This window comes from Oncorhynchus masou, chromosome 15 (assembly GCF_036934945.1).
Source record: "Oncorhynchus masou masou isolate Uvic2021 chromosome 15, UVic_Omas_1.1, whole genome shotgun sequence".
Taxonomy (NCBI): Eukaryota; Metazoa; Chordata; class Actinopteri; order Salmoniformes; family Salmonidae; genus Oncorhynchus; species Oncorhynchus masou.
The window spans coordinates 41,315,781-41,343,602 of NC_088226.1; the positions used below are offsets into that span (position 1 = coordinate 41,315,781).

Sequence of the window (27,822 nt, forward strand, 5' to 3'; positions counted from 1 at the left end):
GCACAGACATTGCTACTATTTTATCACACATACAATAACAGTCATGAGTTATTATAGGAGTTTTTTGTTGCAGGGCCTTCGTACACAGTTATCAGTAAGAGGAAAATATCGGACTGAATTCTGCAATAAAACACGGTCTATAAGCTCTCTGAGATGGAATCGCTGAAGCAGCAGCCCATGTTAAAATGCCTCCCGTGGTATTCAAGCACAGTAGGCGTCTAGTTTAGGTTGTGACTTTTCTACAAGATTAAATGTGGTAACCATTGGAAAACAGTTTCTTAATAAGCTGGCCGTGGAACACAACAGTGCAAGGCTAAACCTTCCATCTCTGCCAGAGTGGCAGTCTGCACCTGACATATTCTCACGCCAGGCAGGGATCAAGTCAAATCAAATCACTCAAGCACCTTGTTGTGCAATACTTAAAATGAATAAGATGCTGTCAGAGCTTCCCTTCACAGCAAATAAAAAGCAGTGAGACTGCATGGGGAATGAATGCAAAAGCCTGGGTTGTGTGTGCATCTAAAATGCCCCCCCCCCGAATAAACATCACCCGTGGTACTTTGAGTAGGACACTGCAGAGAAGTCAGTTTAAGTGAGATATCAGCCTGTTTTGAAACAATATTTATGACGACAGGCTGTGGGGATAATATAGGAGCCGTGTGTTTAATCATTATAGCTGTCAACACACTATATAATGAACAGGATAGGTGGAGAAATGTCTTACTATAGGCTAATTCCAACTGACAGGAGGCCATATCACACACGTGCACGCTCGCACCCGGGCGCACGGCAATAGCATGTGCTGTCCCCAAAGAAAGATGATCCGATCCTCAAACAGGGGAATACACAACAAAACAGGCCATTATTCAGTCTCGTTTCATTTTTTGGCAAGTTATCCACCAAAGCACACTTCACATATGGAAGTTGGCGAGTCTGATGGGCCAGTCACCTTGGGAGAACGAGTGTAACACTAACCAGAGAAACAAACATTCTATACCAGAAGTGCCTTAGCAGAACAAAAGTCAGCTTAGTGCGTATTAGCTATGCAAGGCAGTGCTGTGATAATTTTCCGTGCGATTATTTAATGTGGTGAAAAGTATAAATAGGGAAAGAGGCTGTCAGCACAACCTGTGATATCACTCCCTCGAAGTCAGCAGCTTACACACACACACACACACACACACACACACGACTCCGCTGAGAAAAAACGTCAAGTAGAGGAGAGAAAATACAGCCTCCGCTAAATAATTTGAGAAAACAAGTGAAGGCTACCTAATTATAAAGAAACACAATATCAGCTGGTGAATTAGATGTGCGCTATGCCAACTGCAATGGGATACGTGTGTGTATGTGCACGTATGCATGCGAGAGAGAGAGAGAGAGAGAGAGAGAGAGAGAGAGAGAGAGAGAGAGAGAGAGAGAGAGAGAGAGAGAGAGAGAGAGAGAGAGAGAGAGAGAGAGAGAGAGAGAGAAAGAGGGACAGTGCAAGACCACGAGAAAGCAAGACAGAGAGAGAGAGAGAGAGAGAGAGATGGACATTGTGCAGGGACAGAGTGAGAGGACAGTGTGTACAGGGACAGCTGAGAGAAGAGAGAAAAGAACTTCATTACCTTTCCCTCCAGTCCCCTGGCCCCCAGGCTTATTGTAGAGGTAGACATCAGAGTCAGGTAGTTCACTGCTCTGATGGAAGTAGTGCTGAGAGATAGAGAGATGTGCGATTTAACACACAAAATGCAAACTTGTCAAAATAAATGGAGTCACTACTCTATCCATCAGTGGATTGGTCCTTTTTTTGACTACATCTAGCCTCCACCCCTTCATAGGGAACTGTATACACCACACTTGCATCAATTGAATGGTCCCCTTCGATCATCCTCTAAAACTGACAAATACGTCGCTGAAAAAACGCTTTGACCAATTAGATCAGCTCTGAAAAAGATCTGATGAGATGGGTCAAAAGAGAGTGGAAAAGACATCTGAATTGGGCAGCCCTAGTGCTGGGAGTAATGTTACCCGGCATTCAGACACTTGCGACAAAAATCGCTTATTAAAGCGGCATCACAGCAGAAAATGTTGGTGGGACAGAGGTGGGTTAATATATTGGTTTAAATTCTACCAAAGTCGAGAGGGAGAGAGGTGGGACACGATATACACACTATCACTTGAAGAAGCAGATTTTGCCCCTGATGTCGGTAGGCAGGATGAGGCTGGGCTGTAGTCTACCTCGAAGTGGTGCTCGCTGTACTGTAGCCGTCTGTGTACTCGTGTAGTGGTACCAGTGTAGTGTACAAGTGGTGTTGCATACCTTGAAGTGGTGTTCTACGTAGCTGTCTGTGTACTTGGGGATGTGGAGGAAGATGAGCAGGTTCTGCCTGAGGTAGTGGGCCACAGCAGGGGTCCAGGGCATGAAGCACTGCGGCAGAGTAAACTCCATCACCTCAGTGGCTGGAGAGCCTGACGGCTGGATAAACTGAGGGGAGAACATCCACATGTAATCAAGCAACACATCAATGTCTCTCCCATTCCTACTAAATTCTAAGTAATCTCTGAAACCCATAACTGAATATTTTGTCTTTTCCACAAGAGATTCATAAGCAAACCTCAACACTACTTCTGGGGGTGAAAGTAGCTATATTTGAACTGGTGAAAATAACATATTTAGCCCCTTTCCGCCACAGAACAAACCGAATGGGTCGGCTAAAATCTCTGCCTCCATTAAATCACGATTCATCAAAAGAATATGTGACACTAGTGCACCAAATAATTTACCTCCACGTCAGCCGGGGTGAGTTTGCAGTTCCTGCCCAGCATGATGGTGATGATGTCCAGGGTGGTCTCATCCAGACGCTTCCTCAGAACCTTCACCAGCTCATCTGTGATTTCTGGACCTGTGTTGGAGACCAGGCAGAGACAAGGGTCAGGAGAAGACCTCAAACCATAGCTTTTTATTGTAAAAAATAAAAAATAATCTGTCATCTCCTCACCTCTCCAACGCTTTGACCAGAAAGAACTGACCAGGTGAAAGCCAGGCTAATGATGAGTGTCCACCATATTGTTTTAAATGATGTATTTTTCCCCATCAGTGCATATGAAGGGGAGATGACAGATTAAGCAATTCAAATCGAGACCATGTCAAAATAAGCCCTTGCCTCAGACCTGACTTGGCTTTGTCTTTCCAGTTCTTCAATGAACAAAAACATAAGAAAACATTACTTTGAGAAGGTCCACAGCTCATCAGTGGTGGTGCGTTAAGCCAAATCAGGAATCGTATCAGATCTCCAAATGTGCACATTTACATACCTACACTACCCTTCAAAAGTTTGGGGTCACTTAGAAATGTCCTTGTTTTTGAAAGAAAAGCAATTTTTTTGTCCATTAAAATAACATCAAACTGATCAGAAATACAGTGTAGACATTGTTAATGTTGTAAATGACTATTGTAGCTGGAAACGGCTGATTTTTTTATGGAATATCTACATAGGCGTACAGAGGCCCATTATCAGCAACCATCACTCCTGTATTCCAATGGCACGTTGTGTCAGCTAATCCAAATTCATCATTTTAAAAGGATAATTGATAATTAGAAATTACTTTTGCAATTATGTTAGCACAGCTGAAAACTGTTATTCTGATTAAAGAAGCAATAAAACTGGCCTTCTTTAGACTAGTTGAGTATCTGGAGCATCAGCATTTGTGGGTTCGATTACAGGCTTAATCGCCAGAAACAAAGAACTTTCTTCTGAAACTCGTCAGTCTATTCTTGTTCTGAGAAATGAAGGCTATTCCTTGCGAGAAATTGCCAAGAAACTGAAGTTCTCGTACAACGCTGTGTACTACTCCCTTCACAGAACAGCGCATATTGGCTCTTACAAGAATAGAAAGAGGAGTGGGAGGCCCCGGTGCACACCTGAGCAAGAGGACAAGTACATTAGTGTGTCTAGTTTGAGAAACAGACACCTCATAAGTCCTCAACTGGCAGCTTCATTAAATAGTAACCGGCAAAACACCAGTCTCAACGTCAACAGTGAAGAGGCGACTCCGGGATGCAGCTGCCAGTTGTACACGGTAGTGTACATCTGTGCGCAGGCCAGGTGGCCTATAGGCCTACTTCTATGCGTAATCAGGTGCCCGTCCTTACTCAAAATTGACAGGAGCGCTCTGAACAAAATACAATTACTAAATTGACCAAACTCACAAACGGAATGAAATAAACATAGATTGTGCTCTCTGCAAATAACATGTCCACTCCGACAATGAGAATGGTAAAAGACTGGAATAATAATACATTGAATCCATTAACAGAAATGACCGTAACCAAACAAACATTATAGATTAGAAATTCTAGGAATGTACTACTGGTGACATATGTAATGGGGAATTCATATACACATAACTATCAAATGCAAACAATTCACACAATTAAGTTATGAAAAAAATGAATGTACATAAATTGGCAGGAGAGATTGTATCCTGGAGAGAGACATGCATTGTGCATTTTAGCCACACTCCCCTTCTTCTTGGACAGTGTCATCCCTGCTGCCTCTGCACTGGATTAGTTCACTGAGATGGGCAGGAATAAGAAGTCTCTTGTGAGATAAAAAAAAATTAGGGCTGGATTAGTTCACTGAGATGGGCAGGAATAAGAAGTCTCTATATATATATATATATATATATATATATATATATATCTCACATATTCGCTACTGCTCAAAACAACAAAATCTTGGTCGACCAACATCCTATCGACCAAAGAATTGGCCAGTCGACTAATTGGGGTCAGCCCTAATCCAGAGCATCCCAAACATGCTCGATGGGTGACATGTCTGGTGAGTACGCAGACCATGAAAGAACTGGGACATTTTCAGCATCCAGGAATTGTGTACAGATCCTTGCGACATGGGCATTATCATGATGAAACATGAGGTGATGGCGGCAGATGAAAGGCATGTCAACGGGCCTCAGGATCTCATCACGGTATCTCTGTGCATTCAAATTGTCATTGATAAAATGCAATTCTGTTCGTTGTCCGTAGCTTATGCCTGCCCATTCCATAACCCCACAGCCACCGCCGGGCACTCTGTTCACAACGTTGACATCAGCAAACCGCTCGCCCACTGAACACCTTACACGCTGTTTGCCATCTGCCTTGGTAAAGCTGAAACTGTGATTCATAAGTGAAAAGCACACTTCTCCAGCATGTCAGTGGGCATCAAAGGTGAGCATTTGCCAACTCAAGTCAGTTACGACACCAAACTGCAGTCAGGTCAAGAACCTGATGAGGACAACGAGCATGCAGATGAGCTGAGACTGTTTGAGAGTTTGTGCAGAAATACTTCAGTTGTGTAAACTGTCCGGGTGACTGGCGTGGTTACACGTGGTCTGTGGATGTGAGGCCAGTTGGAGGTACTGCCAACATCTCTAAAACGACATTAGAGGCGGCCTATGGTAAAAAAAAAAAAATTGACATTACATTCCCTGCCAACAGCTCTGGTGGACATTCCTGCAGTCTGCATGCCAATTGCACGCACCCTCAAAACTTCACATATGTGGCATTGTGTTGTGTGAGAAAATTGCACATTTTAGAGTAGCCTTTTATTGTCCCCAGCACAAGGTGCAGCTGAGTAATGATCATGAACATCCCACACAGCACCATTAAATCCATTATTAAAAAAATTGAAAGAATATGGCACCACAACAAACCTGCCAAGAGAGGGCCGTCCACCAAAACTCACGGGCCATAATCAGAGAGGCAACAAAGAGACCAAAGATAATCCCGAGGGAGCTGCAAAGCTCCACAGCGGAGATTGGAGTATCTGTCCATAAGAATACGTTAAGCCATACACTCCACAGAACTGGTCTTTATGGAAGAGTGGTCAGAAAAATGTAATTGCTTTAAGAAAAAAATAAGTAAGCACGTTTGGTGTTCGCCAAAAGGCATGTGGGAGACTCCCCAAACATATGGAAGAAGGTACTCTGGTCAGATGAGACTAAAATGGATGTTTTTGCCCATCAAGAGAAATGCTATGTCTGGCGTAAATTGAAAGAAAAATGGATGGTGCTAAATACAGGGAAATTCTTGAGGGAAACCTGTTTCAAGTCTTCCAGAGATTTGAGACTGCAACAGAGGTTCACCTTCCAGCAGAACAATGACCCTAAGCATACTGCTAAAGCAACACTCGAGTGGTTTAAGAGGAAACATTTAAATGTCTTGGCCTTGTCAAAGCCCAGACCTCAATCCAATTGAGAATCTGTGGTATGATTTCAAGATTGCTGTACACCAGCGGAACCCATCCAACTTGAAGGAGCTGGAGCAGTTTTGCCTTGAAGAATGGGCAAAAATCCCAGTGGCTGGATGTGCCAATCTTACAGAGACATACCCCAAGAGACTTGCAGCTGTAATTGCTGCAAAAGGGGGCTCTACAAAGTATTGACTTTGGGGGGGGGTGAATATTTTTACATGCTCAAGTTCAGTTTTTTTGTCTTATTTCTTGTTTTTGTTTTTATTGGTAGGCATGTTGGGTAAATCAAATGAAACAAATCCCCCCAAGATACATTTTTATTCCAGGTTGTAAGGCAACAGAATATGAAAAATGCCAAGGGGGTGAATACTTTCGCAAGCCACTGTATCCTACCTTGTTGTAGGCTAATTTGTAAGAATGAAACCATCAGTCAGGAATTTATTTTGCAATGATCATGGAAATGAAATAAATAAAGATTTCTAATTATTTTACAATGTAACTATCAAATTAATAGATTTTCTTCTCACTAACAGCCAACGATTGCACCTGTTTCTTTCATGAATAAATCATCATACATCCCCTGTGAGAAAGCTAACTCTGTGCCTCCTCACTAGACCCATTTCACAGTATACATAGAGATATAACTGCTAGGTCACATTACCTGTGTTTGATCTATTCTAAAATAATTTCTAAACATTAAATTACAGAAGACATGAGAAGTAAATCAGAAAGTTTGTTAGTTGTGTTGCTAGTCTAAATCTGTACTATTTGACAGTCTAAAGCAGTACTAACAAATGTTTGAGTGAGATTGGTCTTGTGGCATGTGGAGGGGCATTGCCACCATGCATGCAGGCGACAATTAATTAAGGGACTCTATGTTACTAATTGGGGGGAAAGAGTTCCTGCTCTAGTCCAGCTCTTTAAAAGTATTCTGTATCTTTCTGTATCGTACAGGTTACAGTATCTAAACTGTTATTGTAGAGTTGTTTATTTTGCTAAGTGTTTATAGGCTTAGTTTGACAAAGTGTATTCAAATAGAAGTGCTTCCTGCTTCCTGTCACCTGGTCTCTGCCAGGGTATATATGCTCAGGTGTACAGCTTTATGGTAGTTGAAGATGGCAGTCTGGCTTGGCAGGGCTATCTGTTCTGAGCCCTAGGGGCTAGTCAGACTGCTCTTCAGTTTTCTATTCATTTGACTAGTTTTGAAAAGAAATTGGTTTATTATACACTGAGCCTGGTCCAGCATCTTGTTGGATAATTTGTATATTTTAGAAATACCTGCTCCAAGAGCCTTAAAATAAAAACCACACACTAGATCTTCTGCATCCTCCCTTTCCTTGCTCACCAACACCAGCCAGATAGCGCCAACCAACCAGGGCAAGTAAGAGGCCTACCACCCACTCTTACATTCCCTATTTGCACAAGGTTGCTAGGCTACTTTTGCCTTGTGGCAATGCAATACTTCAACCACTGGAAACTATGCGTACTCATGGTCTAAAGTTTGCAGGAGGATAAGCACATTCACAGGTCAAGGGGCAGTTTTTATGAATGCCAAGCTTTGCGTGAAAACTGTTTTGTGCAGACACAAGGTTTATAAATGAGGCCCCTGGTCTGGAGCCTTAGAAACAAACGTTGCATTGAAACAAATGCACACACTTCAAGAAAATTTCACCTCTCTGTAAACAAAGGAATTCATCAATAAAGAAGTTGAACAGTTGTGGGGGAGAGAAAAAAACATGTACGAATGTAATATGTCCCTCTTGTTAAAGCTCAGAAAAACTTTGAGAGGAAAGAGCTGACGTCATGGATGAAGCCTGGAAAGAGCTAGATGGAGCCAGAGCAACAGTGCCATCTAGCAGGCCATTAGAAGGTACTGCAGCCCAGACTACAGAATGAATCAGCAGTTTCATGTTTCATTCTGTTTGCCAGGAGGACAGTATACAGGGACACATTTAACTCAGAGAGGAAATGCACCGAGAGGAGACAAACCAGTCGTGTTTTATTCCTAACTACTGCATCAGCCCTTTACATATGCAGTTAATCCCTCATTAGGAGAACTCTTCTCACAACCCATACAATGTAGGATTCTCTGCTATCAGTACCAAAAGTATGCTGTCATAATCACTGTCAATTACAGTCTTTCCTAGAATCGTCCCCTAGCCATGTGAGCCCCTTTCTTCCCCTTGCTCTTCAAAACCCTGTCTTACCAGCACTTCCCACTCCATGCACCAGCAACAGGATGTGTTTGTCCACCTGTCCCACTGGCCGAGCACCTTCCAGAGACGACCGGGAGCCCTGGGGATAGGAGTAACACACAGACACACGCACAACATGCAGACACACAAACCCACGTCAGACCACTGTAGAAATGTGACAGTGACATCGCACAATCCTCTCTAACCCAAGTGCAGGATACCACAGTTCTGGGAACAGCAGATCAATCATCTAGCGGTGACACCATCTCAGAGTCCTAATGGTTTCTCAGGGCCAAAGCTGCCTGCTCTTCATAGAGAAATCCACTATGAGTGTGGTATGGGTTTACTATGAGACGACAAGAGTAGAGCCCTAATGGCTCTTCAAGACCAAAGTTGCTTGCTGTTCATATGAGAAAGTGTGCTAATGTACCGTGAGGTCCTCAGAGCAGAGCGGCTCCTGGCTCCGGGCGAGGCCGACGCAGCGAGACATGGGGTGCAGGTTGCCATCCAGGTCAGAGTATTTCCCTGTTTGGGACGTCTCAGAAAGTCTGGGAAGAACACAGATCACGGGAATATTCATGAGCCAGAATTGGCCTGCTCCATTCAATTCCTTCAATAAAAGTATTTGGGTGCAGGGTTGGATGCAGGAGGAGAGGAGAGCCTATGAAGAGGTGGGACTGTTCTACAAAGAGAGGGCAGGCAGCGGAGTTAGAACGAGGGGGGATTCAGGGCTAACCTGAGGTAGAAGACTGATTTAGTGGAGCGCTCCTGATAGACAAACATGCTCTTCCTGTTGACCACACACATGGCGTTGAGCACTGACCGCAGAGCCTGGATAGCTGGGATATGGAGAAGAGTCTTTCAACACAAATAAAGATACTGAGAAAATTCTCTCAATTATACCGACACTGATTGTACTGAATCCATCATATTAAAATGTATTTTAGGTAAAGGAATACCTATTCATGATCATTTTCATATGTATATTCATACTGGCATATTCAAAAGTACATTTCAGGATCAAGGGGTTATTGTTAATGAAGATATGAAGTCCTGCTCTGTGGGTGGTCTTTATTTTCCTGCATGCCCAAACACATTGTTGTTCTGTATTTTGCGAGTGTCACCGGACTCACCCCTGGACACCCCCATGTTAGGCCCCATCTTGAGGCGAGGGTGGATGTGGATGACGGTGCTCCACACCACCTCACAGGCAAAGTGACCCGGGATGAACTGCATTGTGGCTGCTAGGTAGTCCCGTGGCTGGTAGCTCTCCTCTGCATTGTAATCTGTTGTGTGTGTGTGTGTGTGTGTGTGTGTGTGTGTGTGTGTGTGTGTGTGTGTGTGTGTGTGTGTGTGTGTGTGTGTGTGTGTGAGCGAGTGAGGTGAGTGAGGTGAGTGAGCGAGACAAGAAAGAAAGAGACACGAGAAGATTAAAAAAATAAAATCATTTACGAATACATTTACCAACAGTTGCTGAGAGGAAGGGCGGGGGGGTTGGGGCATTTCAGCATGATGCCAGCAGAGAAAAGACACACAATTTGCTCTGGGAGCCCCTTCCCTTCCACACTAGAATTATGTTACTGCACTGCAGTCGCAAACAACAAGCCTTCTCTCTGATGCCAATCCCCTCTACAGGATCCAATTCATTTACAGACACCGGAACGGGAAAAAAATCTGCGATATTGGAAAATAACAGTTGGTAATTCTGGCTTAACGGCTGCCATAAAATAGAAAATGAATCTAATGAGCGTTTCACACTGCTCCCGTCTCCGAGCATACTTCACTGGCCTGTCACTAATGCTCCTACCTGTAACCTTGAATACATTAGAGAGAGTGGGTGTGTTTGTGTGCCTTTCCTTCTCCATGGACCTGTATTGGATTGAGCTCTACGATCACTATGACAGTTTGGAGCTTGTGGGGCCAAGAAAGCTCAATGCATTACTACCTTGTGGACTGTACAACAACAAACCTGGTGCCACCAAAGGCGTGCATATGATGCACATGAAGTTTATGATACTTGCAAAAATGTCTTAAAATAGCCTTAGGTACTAGAATAGGGATGTTCCACACAAACTACGACTGTACATCCTTTGACCTTGGCTGTAGTCGATACCCCATAACCTTTGTTGGATATTTATGTAAGCAAGGTTAAGAAAGTCGTTGAGTCTATATAAAAGCATGCATCATGTCTGTTTGTATAAGTGTGTGGTTGTGAGCATCGCTGACTGACTGACCATCGGAGTTGGCCAGTCTCTGTCTGTACAGGGACTCATTCTTCCAGATGTCCTCTTCGCTCTCTGCCACCAGGAGCGAGTTACACACATGGCTGTCGTGGAGGTCCTGGAGTAGCAGACGCTGTGGAGAGACAGAAGAGAGGAGCGAGACAGAAGAGAGGAGCGAGACAGAAGAGAGACAGGAGCGAGACAGGAGCGAGACAGGAGCGAGACAGGAGCGAGACAGGAGCGAGACAGGAGCGAGACAGGAGCGAGACAGAAGAGAGACAGGAGCGAGACAGGAGCGAGACAGAAGAGGGGAGCGAGACAGAAGAGGGGAGCGAGACAGAAGCGAGGAGCGAGACAGAAGCGAGACAGAAGAGAGGAGCGAGACAGAAGAGAGACAGAAGCGAGACAGAAGAGAGAGAGGAGCGAGACAGAAGAGAGGAGCGAGACAGAAGAGAGGAGCGAGACAGAAGAGAGGAGCGAGACAGAAGAGAGGAGCGAGACAGAAGAGAGGAGCGAGACAGAAGAGAGGAGCGAGACAGAAGAGAGGAGCGAGACAGGAGAGAGGAGCGAGACAGGAGAGAGGAGCGAGACAGAAGAGAGGAGCGAGACAGAAGAGGGGAGCGAGACAGAAGAGGGGAGCGAGACAGAAGAGAGGAGCGAGACAGGAGAGAGGAGCGAGACAGGAGAGAGGAGCGAGACAGAAGAGAGGAGCGAGACAGAAGAGAGGAGCAAGACAGAAGAGGGGAGCGAGACAGAAGAGGGGAGCGAGACAGAAGAGGGGAGCGAGACAGAAGAGGGGAGAGGAGCGAGAGAAGAGGAGCGAGACAGAAGAGGGGAGAGGAGCGAGACAGAGGAGAGGAGCGAGACAGAGGAGAGGAGCAAGACAGAAGAGAGGAGCGAGACAGAAGAGAGTGACAGAAGAGGAGAATGACCGAAGAGAGGAGCGAGACAGAAGCGAGACAGAAGAGAGGAGCGAGACAGAAGAGAGGAGCGAGACAGAAGAGAGGAGCGAGACAGAAGAGAGGAGCGAGACAGAAGAGAGGAGCGAGACAGAAGAGAGTGACAGAAGAGGAGAATGACCGAAGAGAGGAGCGAAATAGAAGAGAGGAGCGAGACAGAAGAGAGGAGAGTGACAGAAGAAAGGAGAGTGACAGAAGAAAGGAGTTAGTGCCTGTTCCAATATCCACACTAGCACACTACTTAGAATGCAAGCATAATATGCTGCTTAGTTATAAGAGGTATGCTACTGTGGACATTTGAATGTAGCCTTAAGAGGTTGAACAGCACCAGAGGGACAGAGGGAGGGAGGGTTAAAGGCTAGGACTGCACTTTAATGTTGCTACTTGCTATACAAGCAATAAAGTGGCAGATGTGTCTTGAAGAGCGAGAGCGTAACCTACCTTTTACAAACAATTTCTTCATGGAAACATTTTTTATTAAGGTCAGAGGATCACAGTCACATAAAGGAGTGTAACCTACCTGATTGACTATACGGCAGATCTCCCCAATCTTCCTCACCACCATCTGATGCAGCCGTAAGTACTCTGGAACCTCCTCTTCTTCTTCCTCCTCCTTCTCCTCTACTCTGCCCTCCTTAGCTTCATTGAAGCTCCTGTACACAATATGCCATGATGGATTTGTATCTTACAGGTCTGTCTTGCTAAATAGATTTTATCGCCGTAGCTAGGTTTCCATCCAATTTGCGACAGATTTCCATGCGAATATTATCCGCATAAATCAAAATGTGCAAGATGTGTGAAGAGGTAGCGCACATAAAAATACAAATAAATTGCACGAAAGTTCTTAATGTACCAGAAAAATAAATAAATAAGTTCACTGTTTCTCCATTTGCTCATAAAGTGGACAGGTTAGGCTGTATGATGAGATGGATAAGAGCAAGATCATTCTTATTTGTTAATTGGCAGCTTTTTCAAGTCATAGTAGGAGGACCACACCACATAGCAGCAGAGGGTGACTGCAAATCGACTTTGACAGACATGGTTATTCTATCAACAATTGCGCAAGAAATCGTTGGAGCCGCAATTTGTCGCATAATTCATTAAACCGACATAAAAAGATCCCGCCATGTCGAACGAACACATTATCTGTTGACATTTCTGAAATTTGAACGACACTTCCTGTTTCAGTCAGAGCTGTTGTGATTTTTGTTTTAATATACCGTATGACTTTACTCACATAACAACTGTGGACGGAAACGTGATTAGTAAGAATAATATTGTATTTATGAAACGTATTTCCAAAAGGGTTCTCAGGAGCTAAATAATGGAAACATTATGGAACAATTATGTCATGTCAGATGGCATTCTGAAAAGTTCAAATAGATGAAGATGAGAACCAGTTATGAGCTGGATAAGTGTCCTGCCTAAGCCCCTCCCTCACCTAGACTGAGAGTACACCTCCACTCTGTCCTGGTGGATCTTAACGATGAGCCAGAAGTCAGGCATCAGAGGGGCCTGGGACTCCTGCTCATCCACAGTGGGGCTCTCGCACTCAGAGTCACTGCTGCCACCGTCATAACCTGAAAATATACAGGTAGATATGTTGTTTTTTTATGTCCCAGAGATCAGTTATCATTAGAATTGGTATCATAATCATTATTATCATCATCATCATCATCATCATGGGCATTACCAGCAGCATTATCATCATCATTGTGATGAAGATCATAATCCTTATCATCATCATTATCATTGTCATTGTGATAATCAACACTTTAATCATCATCTTTGTCATCATCACTATAATGTCCATCTCTTACCCAGCATGTCAGAGTCCAGGCTGCCTTGACTGGATACCACACTCTGGACTCGACTGGGCCTCAGCTTCCCGCTGCCTGAGGAAAGAAGGAGATGGGTTCTATAGTCTCACGCCACAACACATTCACCGGAGTCAGCACAGCCCAAGGGCATGTTCGCTAGGGCACATATAAAATGAAAACAAAAAATGTATTTTTGAATGTACAGACAGTACCCAGCTGTTTCACGGAGCATTCTTCAGGTTTGTGCCTACTGAACACAACCCAGGCCCAATCTAAACAACCCTCCCTAGCACTGACCAATCTCAAGAGCTCTACTATCCTAGACTCTCTGAGGCATGACTGAGACCCTCAGGGCTTTCTCCTCCTCCCTTATCCTGGCAGAGCCTATGAGTCTCCCCAAATCATTGTTGGAACAAGTACCCCAGAGAAGAGAGTACGGGGAGGGGAGGGGGGGTCATCACATGTATTATTCTGTCTGTCTGTCAGCTCTGAGCTGAGCTGTGTGCTGCTCCCTGTTGATTTGGTGAGGAGAGGGAGAAAACAGCCTGGAGGTAGACACTCCGTAAAGCTGCAAGCTAAGCCAAGAGACTTGTGCTGTTAGTGCTGCAGATGATTCACTCACTCACTCACTCACACAACACTCACTCACTCACTCACTTCTCAATGGTTTATCATCGGTTTGTCAGTATCTGCTACACACAGCTAGCCTTGCAAGAGACACTCCACACAGAGGGTAGACGACGACACATCCGCCACACTGGCACCTAAGTCCCCTCCTGTACTTCCAGTTCACCCACAACTCTGTGGCCGCGCACGACTAACAACATCATTCATTTTGCAGGCGACACAACGGTGGTAGGCCTGATCACCGGCGACGATGAGACAGCCTATAGGTAGGAGGTCAGAGACCTGGTAGTGTGGTGTGAGGACAACAAGCTCTCCTCAACGTCAGCAAGACAAAGGAGCTGATCGTGGACTACAGGAAACCCCATTCACTTCCTAGAGCTGTCCGCCTGGCCAAACCAAGCAATTGGGGGAGAAGGGCCTTGGTCAGGGAGGTGAGCAAGAACTCGATGGTCACTCTTGACAGAGCTCTAGAGTTGCTATGTGGAGATGGGAAAACTTTCCAGAAGGAAAACCATCTCTGCAGCACTCCACCAATCAGGCCTTTATGGTAGAGTGGCCGGACGGAAGCCAATAATCAGTAAAAAGCAAATGAAAGCCCGCTTGGAGTTTGCCAAAAGGCACATAAAGGACCTTAATGCAAAGCGTCACATCTGGAGGAAACCTGGCACCATCCCCACAGTGAAGCATGGTGGTGACAGCATCATGCTGTGGTGATGTTTTTCAGGGACTGGGAGACGAGTCAGGATCGAAAGAAAGATGAACGGAGCAAAGTACAGAGAGATCCTTGATGAAAACCTGCTCCAGAGCGCTCAGGATCTCAGACTGGGGTGAAGGTTCACCTTCCAACAGGACAAGGACCCTAAGCACACGGCCAAGAAAATGCAGAAGTGGCCCAGCCAGAGCCCAGAATTGAACCCGATCTAACATCTCTGGAGAGACCAACCTGACATCCAACCTGACATCCAATCCATACACGCATGCATACATATACACATACCTATATAGATGTATACTTTTTTAAAGAATATACCTTTATTATTATTCCCCGCAAACCCTACCACCGATCCCCTAATTGGAGTAAATTAATAAACACTTCTGCTTTTCCCTTCAATTTATACAACTTATACACATTCTACAGACACAGTCAATTTTACAATAGTTATTTTTTGTTTGTTTTTAGTCCTTCCTCTATTTCTGATGTCCATCCAGTTTTATTTCTATTCGTAACTGTGCTATTTCACAAAAGTTCTGAACATATATACATTTTACAGGCCCCGTATGTTTGACATGTTTTATCTTGCCATTAGTCCCACCCTTCAGCTCCATTCAACCTCTCCCATCTATCTCTCAACATCATCCATTTTGGATTTCTATTTGCCATATATTTTTCAACTGTGCTGTGATGCTTCACAAACGAATTGAACCTTTCTATTCTCATAACTTCTACAGATTGTAAATTAAAAATAAACATTTTTGCTAAAAAAAAAACATTATATTATTGATTGATTGACTATGGCTTTTCAAATCAAACAGTATTGCTATCTGCAGCGTTAGTTCTAGGCAAATGTTGCAATTCTTCAGCCATTCCTGGACCTGTGACCAAAAACGAGCTACATATGGACAATATCAAAATAAATGATCTAATGACTCTGCCTCCTTACAGCAGAATCTGCAGAGCTGGGAAGATTGTATCCCCCCATATACAGTGAGGGAAAAAAGTATTTGATCCCCTGCTGATTTTGTACGTTTGCCCACTGACAAAGAAATGATTAGTCTACAATTTCAATGGTAGGTTTATTTGAATAAGACAGAATAACAACAACAAAAATCCAGAAAACGCACGTCAAAAATGTTATAAATTGATTTGCATTTTAATGAGGGAAATAGGTATTTGACCCCCTCTCAATCAGAATGATTTCTGGCTCCCAGGTGTCTTTTAAACAGGTAACGAGCTGAGATTAGGAGCACACTCTTAACGGGAGTGCACCTAATCTCAGCTTGTTACCTGTATAAAAGACACCTGTCCACAGAAGCAATCAATCAATCAGATTCCAAACTCTCCACCATGGCCAAGACCAAATAGCTCTCCAAGGATGTCAGGGACAAGATTCTAGACCTACATAAGGCTGGAATGGCCTACAAGACCATCGCCAAGCAGCTTGGTGAGAAGGTGACAACAGTTGGTGCGATTATTCGCAAATGGAAGAAACACAAAAGAACTGTCAATCTCCCTCGGCATGGGGCTCCATGCAAGATCTAACCTCATAGAGTTGCAATGATCATGAGAACGGTGAGGAATCAGCCCATAACTACACGGGATGATCTTGCCAATGATCTCAAGGCAGCTGGGACCATAGTCACCAAGAAAACAATTGGTAACACACTACGCCGTGAAGGACTGAAATCCTGCAGCGCCCGCAAGGTCCCCCTGCTCAAGAAAGCACATATACATGCCTGTCTGAAGTTTGCCGATGAACATCTGAATGATTCAGAGGACAACTGGGTGAAAGTGTTGTGGTCAGATGAGACCAAAATTGAGCTCTTTGGCATCAACTCAACTTGCCATGTTTGGAGGAGGAGGAATGCTGCCTATGACCCCAAGAACACCATCCCCACCGTCAAACATGGAGATGGAAACATTATGCTTTCGGGGTGTTTTTCTGCTAAGGGGACAGGACAACTTCACCGCATCAAAGGGATGATGGACGGGGCCATGACTGTCAAATCTTGGGTGAGAACCTCCTTCCCTCAGTCAGGGCATTGAAAATGTGTCGTGGATGGGTATTCCAGCATGACAATGATCCAAAACACACGGCCAAGGCAACAAAGGAATTGCTCAAGAAGAAGCACATCAGTGGGCAAACGTACAAAATCTGCAGGGGATCAAATACTTTTTCCCCCTCACTGTATATAACATTCTATTAGTTGCAAGAATGTTGTATAGTAATTTAAATTGAAAAGTTCAAAGTTTTTCATCCGGCGTTGTTTTGCGTATCAATTCATGTGCCATGGAATGGGTACATCGCAAATCTCTTCCCAACTATTTTGCAATTTAAATGGCACAGCTGTCAGTTTTCTGGTCCTTTTTTGGTCCTTAAATTAAATTGGTATATGTTTTTATTTATCACACTTTTCTTTAACCATTTATATTCTTTAATACAGGGCCGACATACAAGTTCCTTACTTTTTTCCCCTTCTACTTGCCTCTTCCATTTTTGTGGTAATGCTGCAATTTATTGGTTGTAATTTTGGGTAGAGCAGACATTTCCATGTCTGTGTTAGCTGCATGTGTGACATAACTCCAGTCCTATTTATGATATATTTCACTGAAATTATACATTTTTAAAACATTTCTTCAAAAAATACAGGTTTTCAAATTATTTAGTATATTTGAATTTAACCACAATATGTTGTATTATTTGTTCTGTCTTTTCAGGTGGATTAAATTTAAATTGCAACTAACTTTCTAAGGCTTGTTTAAGAAATAATGATATTTTGGAGAGTATTTCCTTTTAAAACAATCGAAAGTGGGCCGGTGTAATCTGAATAAAGGGAAAAAGGCCCTTCTTGAACATAGGATGAGACATTCGTACCAATTTACTAGAGAACCAGTTTGGATTTAAGTATAACTTTTGTCTGACTGATGCCTTTAGTGAGAGGTCTAAGTCTTTAATATTTCTGCCCTCTGAATTCATAAAATAAGCCCTTTTAATTTTATATGGCTTGCCGTTCCAAATAAAATTGAATATTTTATGTTCATATAATTTAAAAAGCAGGTCACTAGGCGTAGGCAAAATCATAAGCAAATAGGTAAACTGTGATATGACTAAAGAGTTAATTAGGGTGATTTTTCCACAAATAAACAGGTATTTTCCTTTCCATGGTGGCAAGAACTTATCTATTTTTGCTAACTTTCTATAAAAAATGTATTGGCGTAAGATCATTTCTTTCTTTTGGGATTTGTATACCGAGTATTTCCACATCTCCGTCAGGCCATTTTATTGGTAAACTACATGGTAATGTAAAATTTGCATTTTTTTAGTGATCCAATACATAATATTGTACACTTATTATAATTTGGTTTTAATCCAGAGAAAATATCAAAAGTATCTAGATCCTCTATGAGGCCGTGGAAAGACTAATTGTGGTTTTAAAAGAAAACATTCATCATCAGCGTACAATGACACCTTAGTTTTTAAGCCACGGATTTCTAATCCCTTAATATTGTTTGATCTAATCTTAACAGATAACATTTCGATGGCAATAATAAATAGATATGCCGATAGTGGACAACCTTGTTTTACTCCTCGAGAGAGAGTTTAAAACTTTCTGAGATGTAGCCATTATTTACTATTTTACACCTAGGGTTACTATACATAACTTTAACCCATTTTATAAGAGATTCCCCAAAATTGAAATATTCTAGGCATGTATATATAAACTCCAGTCGTACTTTATCAAAAGCCTTTTCAAAATCACCTATGAAAACCAGGCCGGGTGTCCCCAATATTTCATAGTATTCTATTGTTTCCAGTACTTGGCTTATATTATCTCCAATGTATCGTCATGTAAAAAACCTGTCTGATTAGGATGAATAATATCTGACAATACTTTTTTAATTCTATGTGCCATCATTTTGCATCACAACACTGAAGTGTAAGAGGTCTCCAATTTTTTTAATGGACTGGGTCTTTAGATATACCACTTGGGTCCTGTTTCAGTAATAATGATAGACCTTCTTGTTGCGTGTCTGATAATCTACCATTTATATAGGAGTGGTTAAAACATGCTGATAATGGTCCTTTGAGTATATCAAAAAAAGTTTTGTATACTTCCACTGGTATGCCATCCAGCCCTGGAGTTTTCCCATCTTTAAAGGCCCCAATTACATCAAGCAGTTCCTCCTCTGTAATTTGGCCTTCAGATGAGTCTTTCTGTACAGATGTTAATTTTATTATATCATTAGGAAAAAAATCCATACAATTAGTTTCAGTTAGTGGAGATGGAGGAGCCTGAAACGGAAACATATTCTTAAGGTACTCATGTTCTTTTTGGTAGCATTTCTATATTGCAGAATGAAAATGAATTTGGTGCATTTTTCCCCATATTCCATCCAGTTCGCTTTATTTTTAAAATAGATTACACTAGATCTTTCTTGAATAAGTTCCTCCGTTTATTTTTGTTTTTCCTCTAACTTATTCTGTGTCTCTATGGTACCGTTTTTATTGCTATCTAACTGTACTGTTAGTCCTTCAATTGCCTTTGTTAATATGGACTCTTTTGATCTAAATTGCTTTTGTTTTATTGATGAGTACTGAATTGCATGACCTCTAAAGGCACACTTAAAAGTGTCCCATACAATAAGGGGATCTGCTGTACCTATGTTATGTCTGAAAAAGTCTGTTATAAATGATTATGTCCTAGATCTAAACAATTTATCATCTAGTAGGCTTTGATTAAATTTCCAATATCCTCGCCCACGTGGAAATACTGTAAGAGTAATATATATGCCAAATATGTGATGATCCGACCGCATTCTGTCCCCTATCAACACTTTTGGTGCCAGAGAGAATGGCATAAGAAGTTTGTACAACTGTGTGAAGTCTGACAGAAACACAAACCAGACATTGGCAGACCTGCTGAGAAACTGCAGCAGACCGTGGTGAACCATGCCAATGAAATGCTGGGAATTGACCTCAATGAACATTTTCCTCCCAGCCGGGGGACCCGGAATTACTTTTTACTGGTGGTAGTGGACAACTACACACACTGGGTGGAGTCTTTTCCACTTCGCAAAGCCACTGCATCAGCCATTGCTCTAATTCTGCAAAGGGAGGTCTTTACCAGATTTGGGATTCCAGACCAAATTCTCTCTGACCGAGGTCTGCAGTTCATATCAGGAATCTACAAAGAGCTCTGTACCTACTGGGGTGTAGTTGCCAAGCTGACCACGGCCTACCATCCTCAGACCAATCTCACCGAGAGGGTAAACCCAACCCTGAAGGGGATGATTTCTTAATTTGTGGGGGATCAGCACACAATGTGGGATCAGCATCATCTTCCTGAGTTTAGCTTTCCCCGAATTCTGCGGTCCAGGAGACTTCTGGTGTCACTCCTGCCGAACTCCACCTGGGAAGACCACTAAAAGGTCAGATGGTCAGAGTTTTGCAAAGTTCCAATGTTTCACTTGAATGCCCAGCGTTTGATGCAGTCCAACACCACCACACCTTACTAGCCAGAGTGGTTGGGCCCAGCAGAAACAAAGCCAACGACAGCTCAGCAACTATGACAAACATAGACGAGACGTGTTTCCCACCCAAGTCTTGTGTCTGAGTACATTCACATAATCTGTCAAAGGCATCTAAGACGTTCACTGCCAAGCTAGCTTCGAGACGGAAAGGTCCATACCGTGTAGTGCAGCAGCTGAGGCCGGTGAACTACTTGGTCTGTTGGGAAGACACTGGGGAAGATGTCAGGACGGTGCAGGTTGTTGACCTAAAGCTAGCTAACCTACGGCAGAAGAGCTGGATCGCAGGCAAAAGCAACACCTGCAGGACCTCTTCTTGGAGGACTGATGATGAGGACTTCCCTGGTTTTGTGTAGCAGGAACATGAACCTGCCAAAGCCTGCATCCTCTCCGTTTCTACAGGCTTTGTTAATTCATGGCAGGAGGAGTGTGGCAAAATCCTGCATGGAGCCTTCACCATGCGCTGCCACTTTAAGAGCACATCAGCAGTCAGAAAGGAAGAAATAAAAGATAGCTCTTCCGAATCTCTGGGAAGGAGCTCTTGGTTGGCGCGACAGTTTGATTGGGGTGTGCAATGCTGCAGAAGTCTTGTTTATTTTCAGCGTGCTTAGTTTGTAAAGTGTTTAACTCGATCGTCGGTGTTATCTTTTGGGAACGCACCAGTTATTGATCGCATTGATTAGTAGCAACATTGTTGCGAAGCTTTGACATACAAACAAACAAACCACTAGACGGACAGACAGCGGTTGACTTCAGGCTTGCAGTTGCACTAAGACCCTCTCTCTTTCTTCCCGCTATCGCTCCAGTGCTTTTCACTGCAGCAGACTTTCTTTTTTCCAATGCGCCTCCCTTTGATGTTCATTGTCGCTGGACTACTATTGCCCTGCTAGACGTATTTGGGTTGACATTTTAGTTAAAGGGAGGTTGCTTGCACGTTTATTGTGAATTGCCATTTGAACTGTATTGATGTGGGCTGGTACTATTGACATGTGGCCGAGAAGACTTTGGACATTTTAAGGCCTTTGTTTTGTCTATGAACACCCCCCCCCCCCCCCTGTTGCACTTTGTTAAATAAAACTGTATCCCTACTTAACACCACCCAACAATGCAGCTGTAACTAAAGGTACTTGATATAGTCTGGGTCTAGAGAAAGGGACACTCACTGTGGGTGGTGGACTGCACCGACTCGGCCAGGCTGACTGTGGAGGGGGTCTTGGGGGGCGAGGTGTATTCTGAGGAACGGTCGGTGCTAGTGCTGGGCTGGAGCTGAGGGGTGCTGACCTGGCCGCTGTCCCCTGTTGCAGTAGAGGTAGAGGTGGAGGTGGAGCCCACGGAGCTCAACCGAGGTCTTATCTCCTCTCCTCCTCTGCCCACAGAGCTCAGTCGGGGTCGACTGGTGGAGGCACCAACAAAACTCAACCGGGGGCTGTCACCCGCAGCAGTGGCGGTAGCACCAACTGAACTCAAGCGGGGTCTAGGGCCCTCCTCTGAGTCAACTCGGGATGGTTTGATTGGGGTGTAGCTGGGCTCCTGGGCTGGGTAACTCGCAGATTCACTAACAGCCCCGACAGTAGACTTCTTCTCTTCTCCCTGAACCTTAAGGTACATAAAATCATTAATTCAGTTTAAATTCATACACATCCCTCCATTTATTCATCCATTCATTTATTCATACATTCATAAAAAATTAATTTATTCATAAAAATAAATTAAAATATAAGAGACCTTAATCCGGCTGGAATAACCATGAAAGAGGATGCTTGGAAATAAACGAGTTGGTCAGGTTGAAACTCCCCCTCCCCCCAAAGGTTTGACAAACCTCACTGTCTGGCTCCACCCTCGCCACCTCTGCTTCGTGGTCAGGTCTTCTCCCTGGAGTGCCATGATTGGACGGAGCCCTGGAGCTGTCGTCCACATCAGGACATTGATTGGTTGGCTGTGAGTTCCGTCCAATCATAGAGTTCCATCCCGCCTCCCCAGGGTTGACAGTGCTCTCAGACAACCTCTTAGCAGCCTGGATCCTCTGGGGGTGGAGTCTACTCAGAGACATGTAGTAGAAGTTATCTTCCTCTCCATTCAGAAGATAACCTGAGAATGACATCCTACGGAACTCCTGTGGATGGAAGAATCAAGGATGAGGGTCAGTACCAATTTTCCTAATTGAAAAGCAAATCGTCAGAGTAGCACTTGGGTATGCAACATGTAAGGTTCCTGACAATGTGAAAAATGAATTGACCCCACTAGAAAAAAGGGCCAAAACTCATCTTTGCTATGAAAGAAAAACAGTTCTCCCTGTCATCGCTTCTAGTCACCCTCCCACCATACCTCTTTGAACTTCTCCAGGGACTGCTCAGGGCCGAAGACAAACTGCAGAGGAACGACCTCACAGTGGCACCGTGTTCGCCCGCCTGAGCGAAACACGTGATCCGCCACCTTCTGTAGCGTGGACGAGCGGATAACCCGGGAGAGACGCAGCGCTGACACAATCTCGTCCTCCAAGAGCCAACGGATCTACAACGAGAGGCAACAGGGAGAGGAGAGGGAGAGGTGAGTGAAGGGGCCTGAAATCTGTAACGCTATTTAGTGGTCGGCTAGCTCAAAGTCAAATCAATATCAATATGAAGTTCAAAGATCGAGATCAAGTTCAAAAGTAATTCACACATGTGAGCGCTCACATTTTTCAACATGTTTTTTTACAAAAGGATGGATAAATGTGGATTTTTCGGCAGGTAAATATGCAGGATGCTACCCTCCACCGCATGGCCTTCGCTCCAGATCAAAACTTCCAACCTACAACCTAATTTTGACAAATTAACCGGAGAGATTACTGCTAGCAAACAAACAGCAGAGACCAGAAGACACCATTCCAACCTGGAACTGAGTGAGTAGTGTTTGGTATGATGCTATTTTGAAGAAGAAAAATAAATAAAAATAAAGCACATTACAAGGATATATTTTACTTTATGGGGACTGAATGCTGAGGCTCCCAAGCTTGCAAGGACAGACCAGATACAAATTCAATTAGCACTACGGTGTGAAGTAAAAGGTGTCGAGGCCTTTGGGCCCCACAAGTGGCAGGAGTCTTTGAAGCGTCCTCTGAAGCCCCCTCCTGCTGTTCAAAGGCCATTCACTGGCATTTTCTACAAGAAATCTGCCTCCAGAAATAAACAAAAGCGTGTGACACCTACTCCCGTTGCCTGCTGCTTGGATTCCACCTGGTGATCTGTTCACCGTCTGCCCTGGCCCGTATCCCCCTGTCTGGTACAGGTACCTCCACCACACTCAACCCTCTCTCCCAAGCTTTCGCTCGCCTCCAGCACACATGCACTGTTGGGGCGAGTGACTCAACTTACAACGACTAGCTCCAAGTCATTATATATTAAATTTTATTCTTGTGCATTTTGCTATTTGCCTCATGACTCCTGAATACTTTGTTGACGACAAACATTCTTTACCCAAGCAGGGGACAGACTGTTTGTTCCCACACTCAGGACTCTGACTCTCTATTGGTTACAGACTTTTGGCCTCCCATCCTATTCTAACCACCTCGACTTTATTTTCATGTTACCTGATGAAATTGCTGTACAATATGATCTTGTTGCAATTCAGATGTCATAAATCAGCACTGCAGAGCTCTCCCTGTCCTATGCTGTGCCTTGACTGTATTACTGTTGATGATATCTGAAAATGTGCCTGCTCACCCTGGCCCACCTACTGTTGCTAGGCCCAATTCTGACTTGTGCTCTGATATCGGCTTCACTAATTTGTGCTCTCGTAAAATCCTGGCTTTTCTGCACGTTAAGATTAGAAGCGTATTACCTAAAATGGATCAATTGTAAGTGTGGGTTCACAGCTACAATCCAGAAGTGTTGGTCATTACTGAGACGTGGTTAAGGAAGAGTGTTTTGAATACTGATGTTACCCTTTCTGGTTATAACCTTTTTCGGGCAAGACAGATCTTCCAAAGGTGGGGGAGTGGCCATCTTTACCAAGAATCACCTTCAGTGCTCGTTTGTCTGCACCAAGTCTGTCCCCAAACAATTTGATTTGCTGGTTTTAAGCAATAAACTTTCAAATAGCTCTTTGTTGACTGTTGTTGGGTGCTATCGTCCTCCATCGGCTCCAGCCTGTAACCTACCTGCCCTAAGCTCTCTCCTGGCCCCTTACACTATGTCTGAATTTGTCCTAATAGGTGACCTAAACTGGGACATGCTTAAACCACTTGACCAAGTCCAAACGCAATGTGACTCCCTAAATCTTTCTCAGATTATTACCAATCCCACAAGGTATGACTCCAAACACCCAGAAAAGGCTACTCTCCTCCATGTTATCCTCACAAATAATCCTGATAGGCATCAGTCTGGTATTTTCTGTAATGACCTTAGTGATCACTGTTGTACAGCTGCTCAGTGAAATTACCTGTCCTGATTTGTCATAGACGTAGCTAAAAAAACTTTAATGAGCAAGCCTTCCTTCATGAACTGGCCTCTGTAAAATGGTATAGAATCAGCTTGATCCCCTCTGTCAATGATGCTTGGACCTTCTTTTTTTGATATTGTCAGTGGTATTGTTAACAAACACACCCCCATAAAGAAAATTAGAATTAAAAACCGGTTCAGCCCCTCCTTCGACCGTGATCTTGCAGAGTTACTCCACCTCAAGAATTGTATTTGGTGAAAGGCTTGGCACACGCATACTCAGGCTGGCCGGCTATCGCTCAGGCAAATTAGAAAGAAGTGCACTCAGGCTATTCGGAAGGCCAAAGTGAGTTACTTTAAGGAGCAGTTCTCTCTCTGTGGGTCTAACCCCAAGAAGTTCTGGAAAACAGTTATACCTGGAGAATAAACCCTCCTCCTCACAGCTGCCCATGTCCCTTAATGTTGATGATGTGGTTGTTACTGACAAGAAGCACATGGCTGAGCTCTTTAAATCACCACATCAGTAAGTCAGGATTCCGATTTGACTCAGCCATGCCTCCTTGCCCGTCCAATATTTCCTCATCTCCCACCCCTTCTAATGTGACTATCCCCGATACTTCTCCCTCTTTTTCCCTTGCCCTGCGACAAAGTTTCTCCCTGCAGGCAGTCACTGAGTCCGAGGTGCTAAAGGAGCTCCTTAAACTTGCTCGGAAGGCAGCCAAGGGGAGAAATCAAGCTGATCCTAACTGTTATAGGCCTATTTCTATTTTTGCCCTGCTTATCAAAAGTGTTGGAAAAACTGACTGGCGTTCTTGATGTCTATAGTATTCTCTCTGGCACGCAATCTGGTTTCCACTCAGGTTATGGGTGTGTCACTGCAACCTTAAAGGTCCTCAATGATGTCACCATTGCCCTTGATTCGAAGTAATATTGTACTGCTATTTTTATTGACTTGGCCAAAACTTTTGATACCATTCCATTGATACCATTCCATTCTTGTGGGCCGGCTAAGGAGTATTGGTGTCTTTGAGGTGTCTTTGGCCTGGTTTGCTAACTACCTCTCTCAAAGAATGCAGTGTATAAAGTCAGAACATCTGCTGTCTCAGCCACTGCCTGTCACCAAGGGAGTACCCAAGGCTCGATCCTGGGCCCCACACTCTTCTCAATTTACATCAACAACATAGCTCAGGCAGTAGGAAGCTCTCTCATCCATTTATATGCAGATGATACAGTCTTATACTCAGCTGGCCCCTCCCTGGATTGTGTTAAATGCTCTACAACAAAGCTTTCTTACTGTCTAACAAGCTTTCTCTACCCTTAACCTTGTTCTGAACACCTCCAAAGCAAAGGTCATGTGGTCTGGTAAGAAGAATGACCCTCTTCCCACAGGTGTTATTACTACCTCTGAGGGTTTAGAGGTTGAGGTAGTCACCTCATACAAGTACTTGGAAGTATGGCTAGACGGTACACTGTCCTTTTCTCAGCACATATCAAAGCTGCAGGCTGAAGTTAAATCTAGAATTGGTATCCTCTATCGAAATCGCTCCTCTTTCACCCCAGCTGCCAAATTTACCCTGATTCAGATGACCATCCTACTCATGCTAGATTACGGAGACATCATTTATAGATCGGCAGGTAAGGGTGCATTCGAGCGGCTAGATGTTCTTCACCAGTTGGCCATCAGATATGCCACCAATTCTCCTTATAGGACACATCACTGCACTCTGTACTCCTCTGTAATCTGGTCATCTCTGTATACCCGTCACAAGACCCATTGGTTGGTGCGTATTAATAAAACCCTCTTAGGCCTCACTCCCCCCTATCTGAGATATCTACTGGAGCCCTCATCCTCCACATACAACACCCGTTCTGCCAGTCACATTCTGTTAAAAGGTCCCCAAAGCACACACATCCCTGGGTCGCTCCTCTTTTCAGTTTGCTGCAGCTAGCGACTGGAACGAGCTGCAACAAACACTCAAACTGGACAGTTTTATCTCAATTCAAAGAGTCAATCATGGACACTCTTACTGACAGTTGTGGCTGCTTGTGTGATGTGTTGTTGTCTTTACCTTCTTGCCTTTTTGCTGTTGTCTGTGCCCAATAATGTGTGTACCATGTTGTGTTGCTACCATCCTGTGTTGTCATGTGTTGCTGCCTTGCTATGTTGTTGTCTTAGGTCTCTCTTTATGTAGTGTTGTGTTGTCTCTCTTGTTGTGATATATATATATATATTTATTTTTTATTTTAATCCCAGGCCCCCTTCCCTGCAGGAGGCCTTTTGCCTTTTGGTAGGCTGTCATTGTAAATAAGAATGTGTTCTTAATTAACTGACTTGCCTAGTTAAATAAAGGTTAAATATAACTTTAAAAAATAAAGACTGAACTTACCTCATCCATGGTGGCTAACACTGCTAGTTTGTGGGGAATTGGGAGTTTGGCCAAAGGGTCTCCTCCAACCCTGTTGAAATAAAGAAGTAGTGAACTACTGTAGCCTCCGTGAAATGATCATGCAGGCAGCGAAGGCCTGCTCAACATGCTTTCTTAGCCTGATGTATCCCTAACCTTCAGACCACTCACCCGTCAACCGCTACTCCTCTAGCCTGGTCCCAGATGTGTGTGCTGTATAGTCAAAAGACAACGGCTATACAGCACAAACAGACTTAGAACCAGGCTACTCTTTTCCCCTCCCTTCCTAATGACTCACCCGTCCACCCCTACTCCTCTCAGGCTGTCCAAGTTGCCCATCAGCTCCTCATCAGAGCGGTAGGAGGAGGGCTGACCTGGAGAACGGTTCAGAGACACACTGCTCTCTGACGTGTACCTGGAGAGAGTGCAGCCCGTTAGTTAACATGATCATTGTCTAGTGAAAGATCCTACTGTATGTGGAAATGCAGTTTGACGAAAGTATACAGCACAGGGTTATGCTCTTGCACATTATCATTCCAATGACAATGTATCTGGTAAGAGTGCCTATCCTAATGACTGATATCCTAGTTTAAGCTCCAAGTTCTTTCAATGTTTTTACAAACCTGGTTTACCAAAGGGCACCTTACCATATGAACACTAATGAATCCAAGAACAAACAGATGCATTTAT

The 27,822-nt window shown here is 43.9% G+C and overlaps 1 protein-coding gene across 4 annotated transcripts in view; it reads right to left on the reverse strand.

The window, feature by feature from the left end:
- szt2 (SZT2 subunit of KICSTOR complex) overlaps nucleotides 1-27,822 on the reverse strand; it is a 109,835-nt gene that overhangs the window by 42,315 nt on the left and 39,698 nt on the right. For all 4 annotated transcript variants that reach the window (XM_064989284.1, XM_064989282.1, XM_064989285.1 and 1 more), the window contains 16 exons: nucleotides 27,431-27,547; nucleotides 27,115-27,184; nucleotides 22,635-22,820; nucleotides 22,129-22,422; nucleotides 21,473-21,905; nucleotides 13,436-13,510; nucleotides 13,057-13,195; nucleotides 12,136-12,268; nucleotides 10,669-10,789; nucleotides 9,568-9,720; nucleotides 9,171-9,273; nucleotides 8,865-8,982; nucleotides 8,447-8,534; nucleotides 2,770-2,888; nucleotides 2,306-2,470; nucleotides 1,611-1,695 (listed from right to left, as the gene is read on the reverse strand). In XM_064989284.1, the coding sequence (XP_064845356.1) occupies nucleotides 1,611-1,695; nucleotides 2,306-2,470; nucleotides 2,770-2,888; nucleotides 8,447-8,534; nucleotides 8,865-8,982; nucleotides 9,171-9,273; nucleotides 9,568-9,720; nucleotides 10,669-10,789; nucleotides 12,136-12,268; nucleotides 13,057-13,195; nucleotides 13,436-13,510; nucleotides 21,473-21,905; nucleotides 22,129-22,422; nucleotides 22,635-22,820; nucleotides 27,115-27,184; nucleotides 27,431-27,547 (2,399 nt within the window). The remainder of the gene's footprint in view (nucleotides 1-1,610; nucleotides 1,696-2,305; nucleotides 2,471-2,769; nucleotides 2,889-8,446; nucleotides 8,535-8,864; nucleotides 8,983-9,170; nucleotides 9,274-9,567; nucleotides 9,721-10,668; nucleotides 10,790-12,135; nucleotides 12,269-13,056; nucleotides 13,196-13,435; nucleotides 13,511-21,472; nucleotides 21,906-22,128; nucleotides 22,423-22,634; nucleotides 22,821-27,114; nucleotides 27,185-27,430; nucleotides 27,548-27,822) is intronic.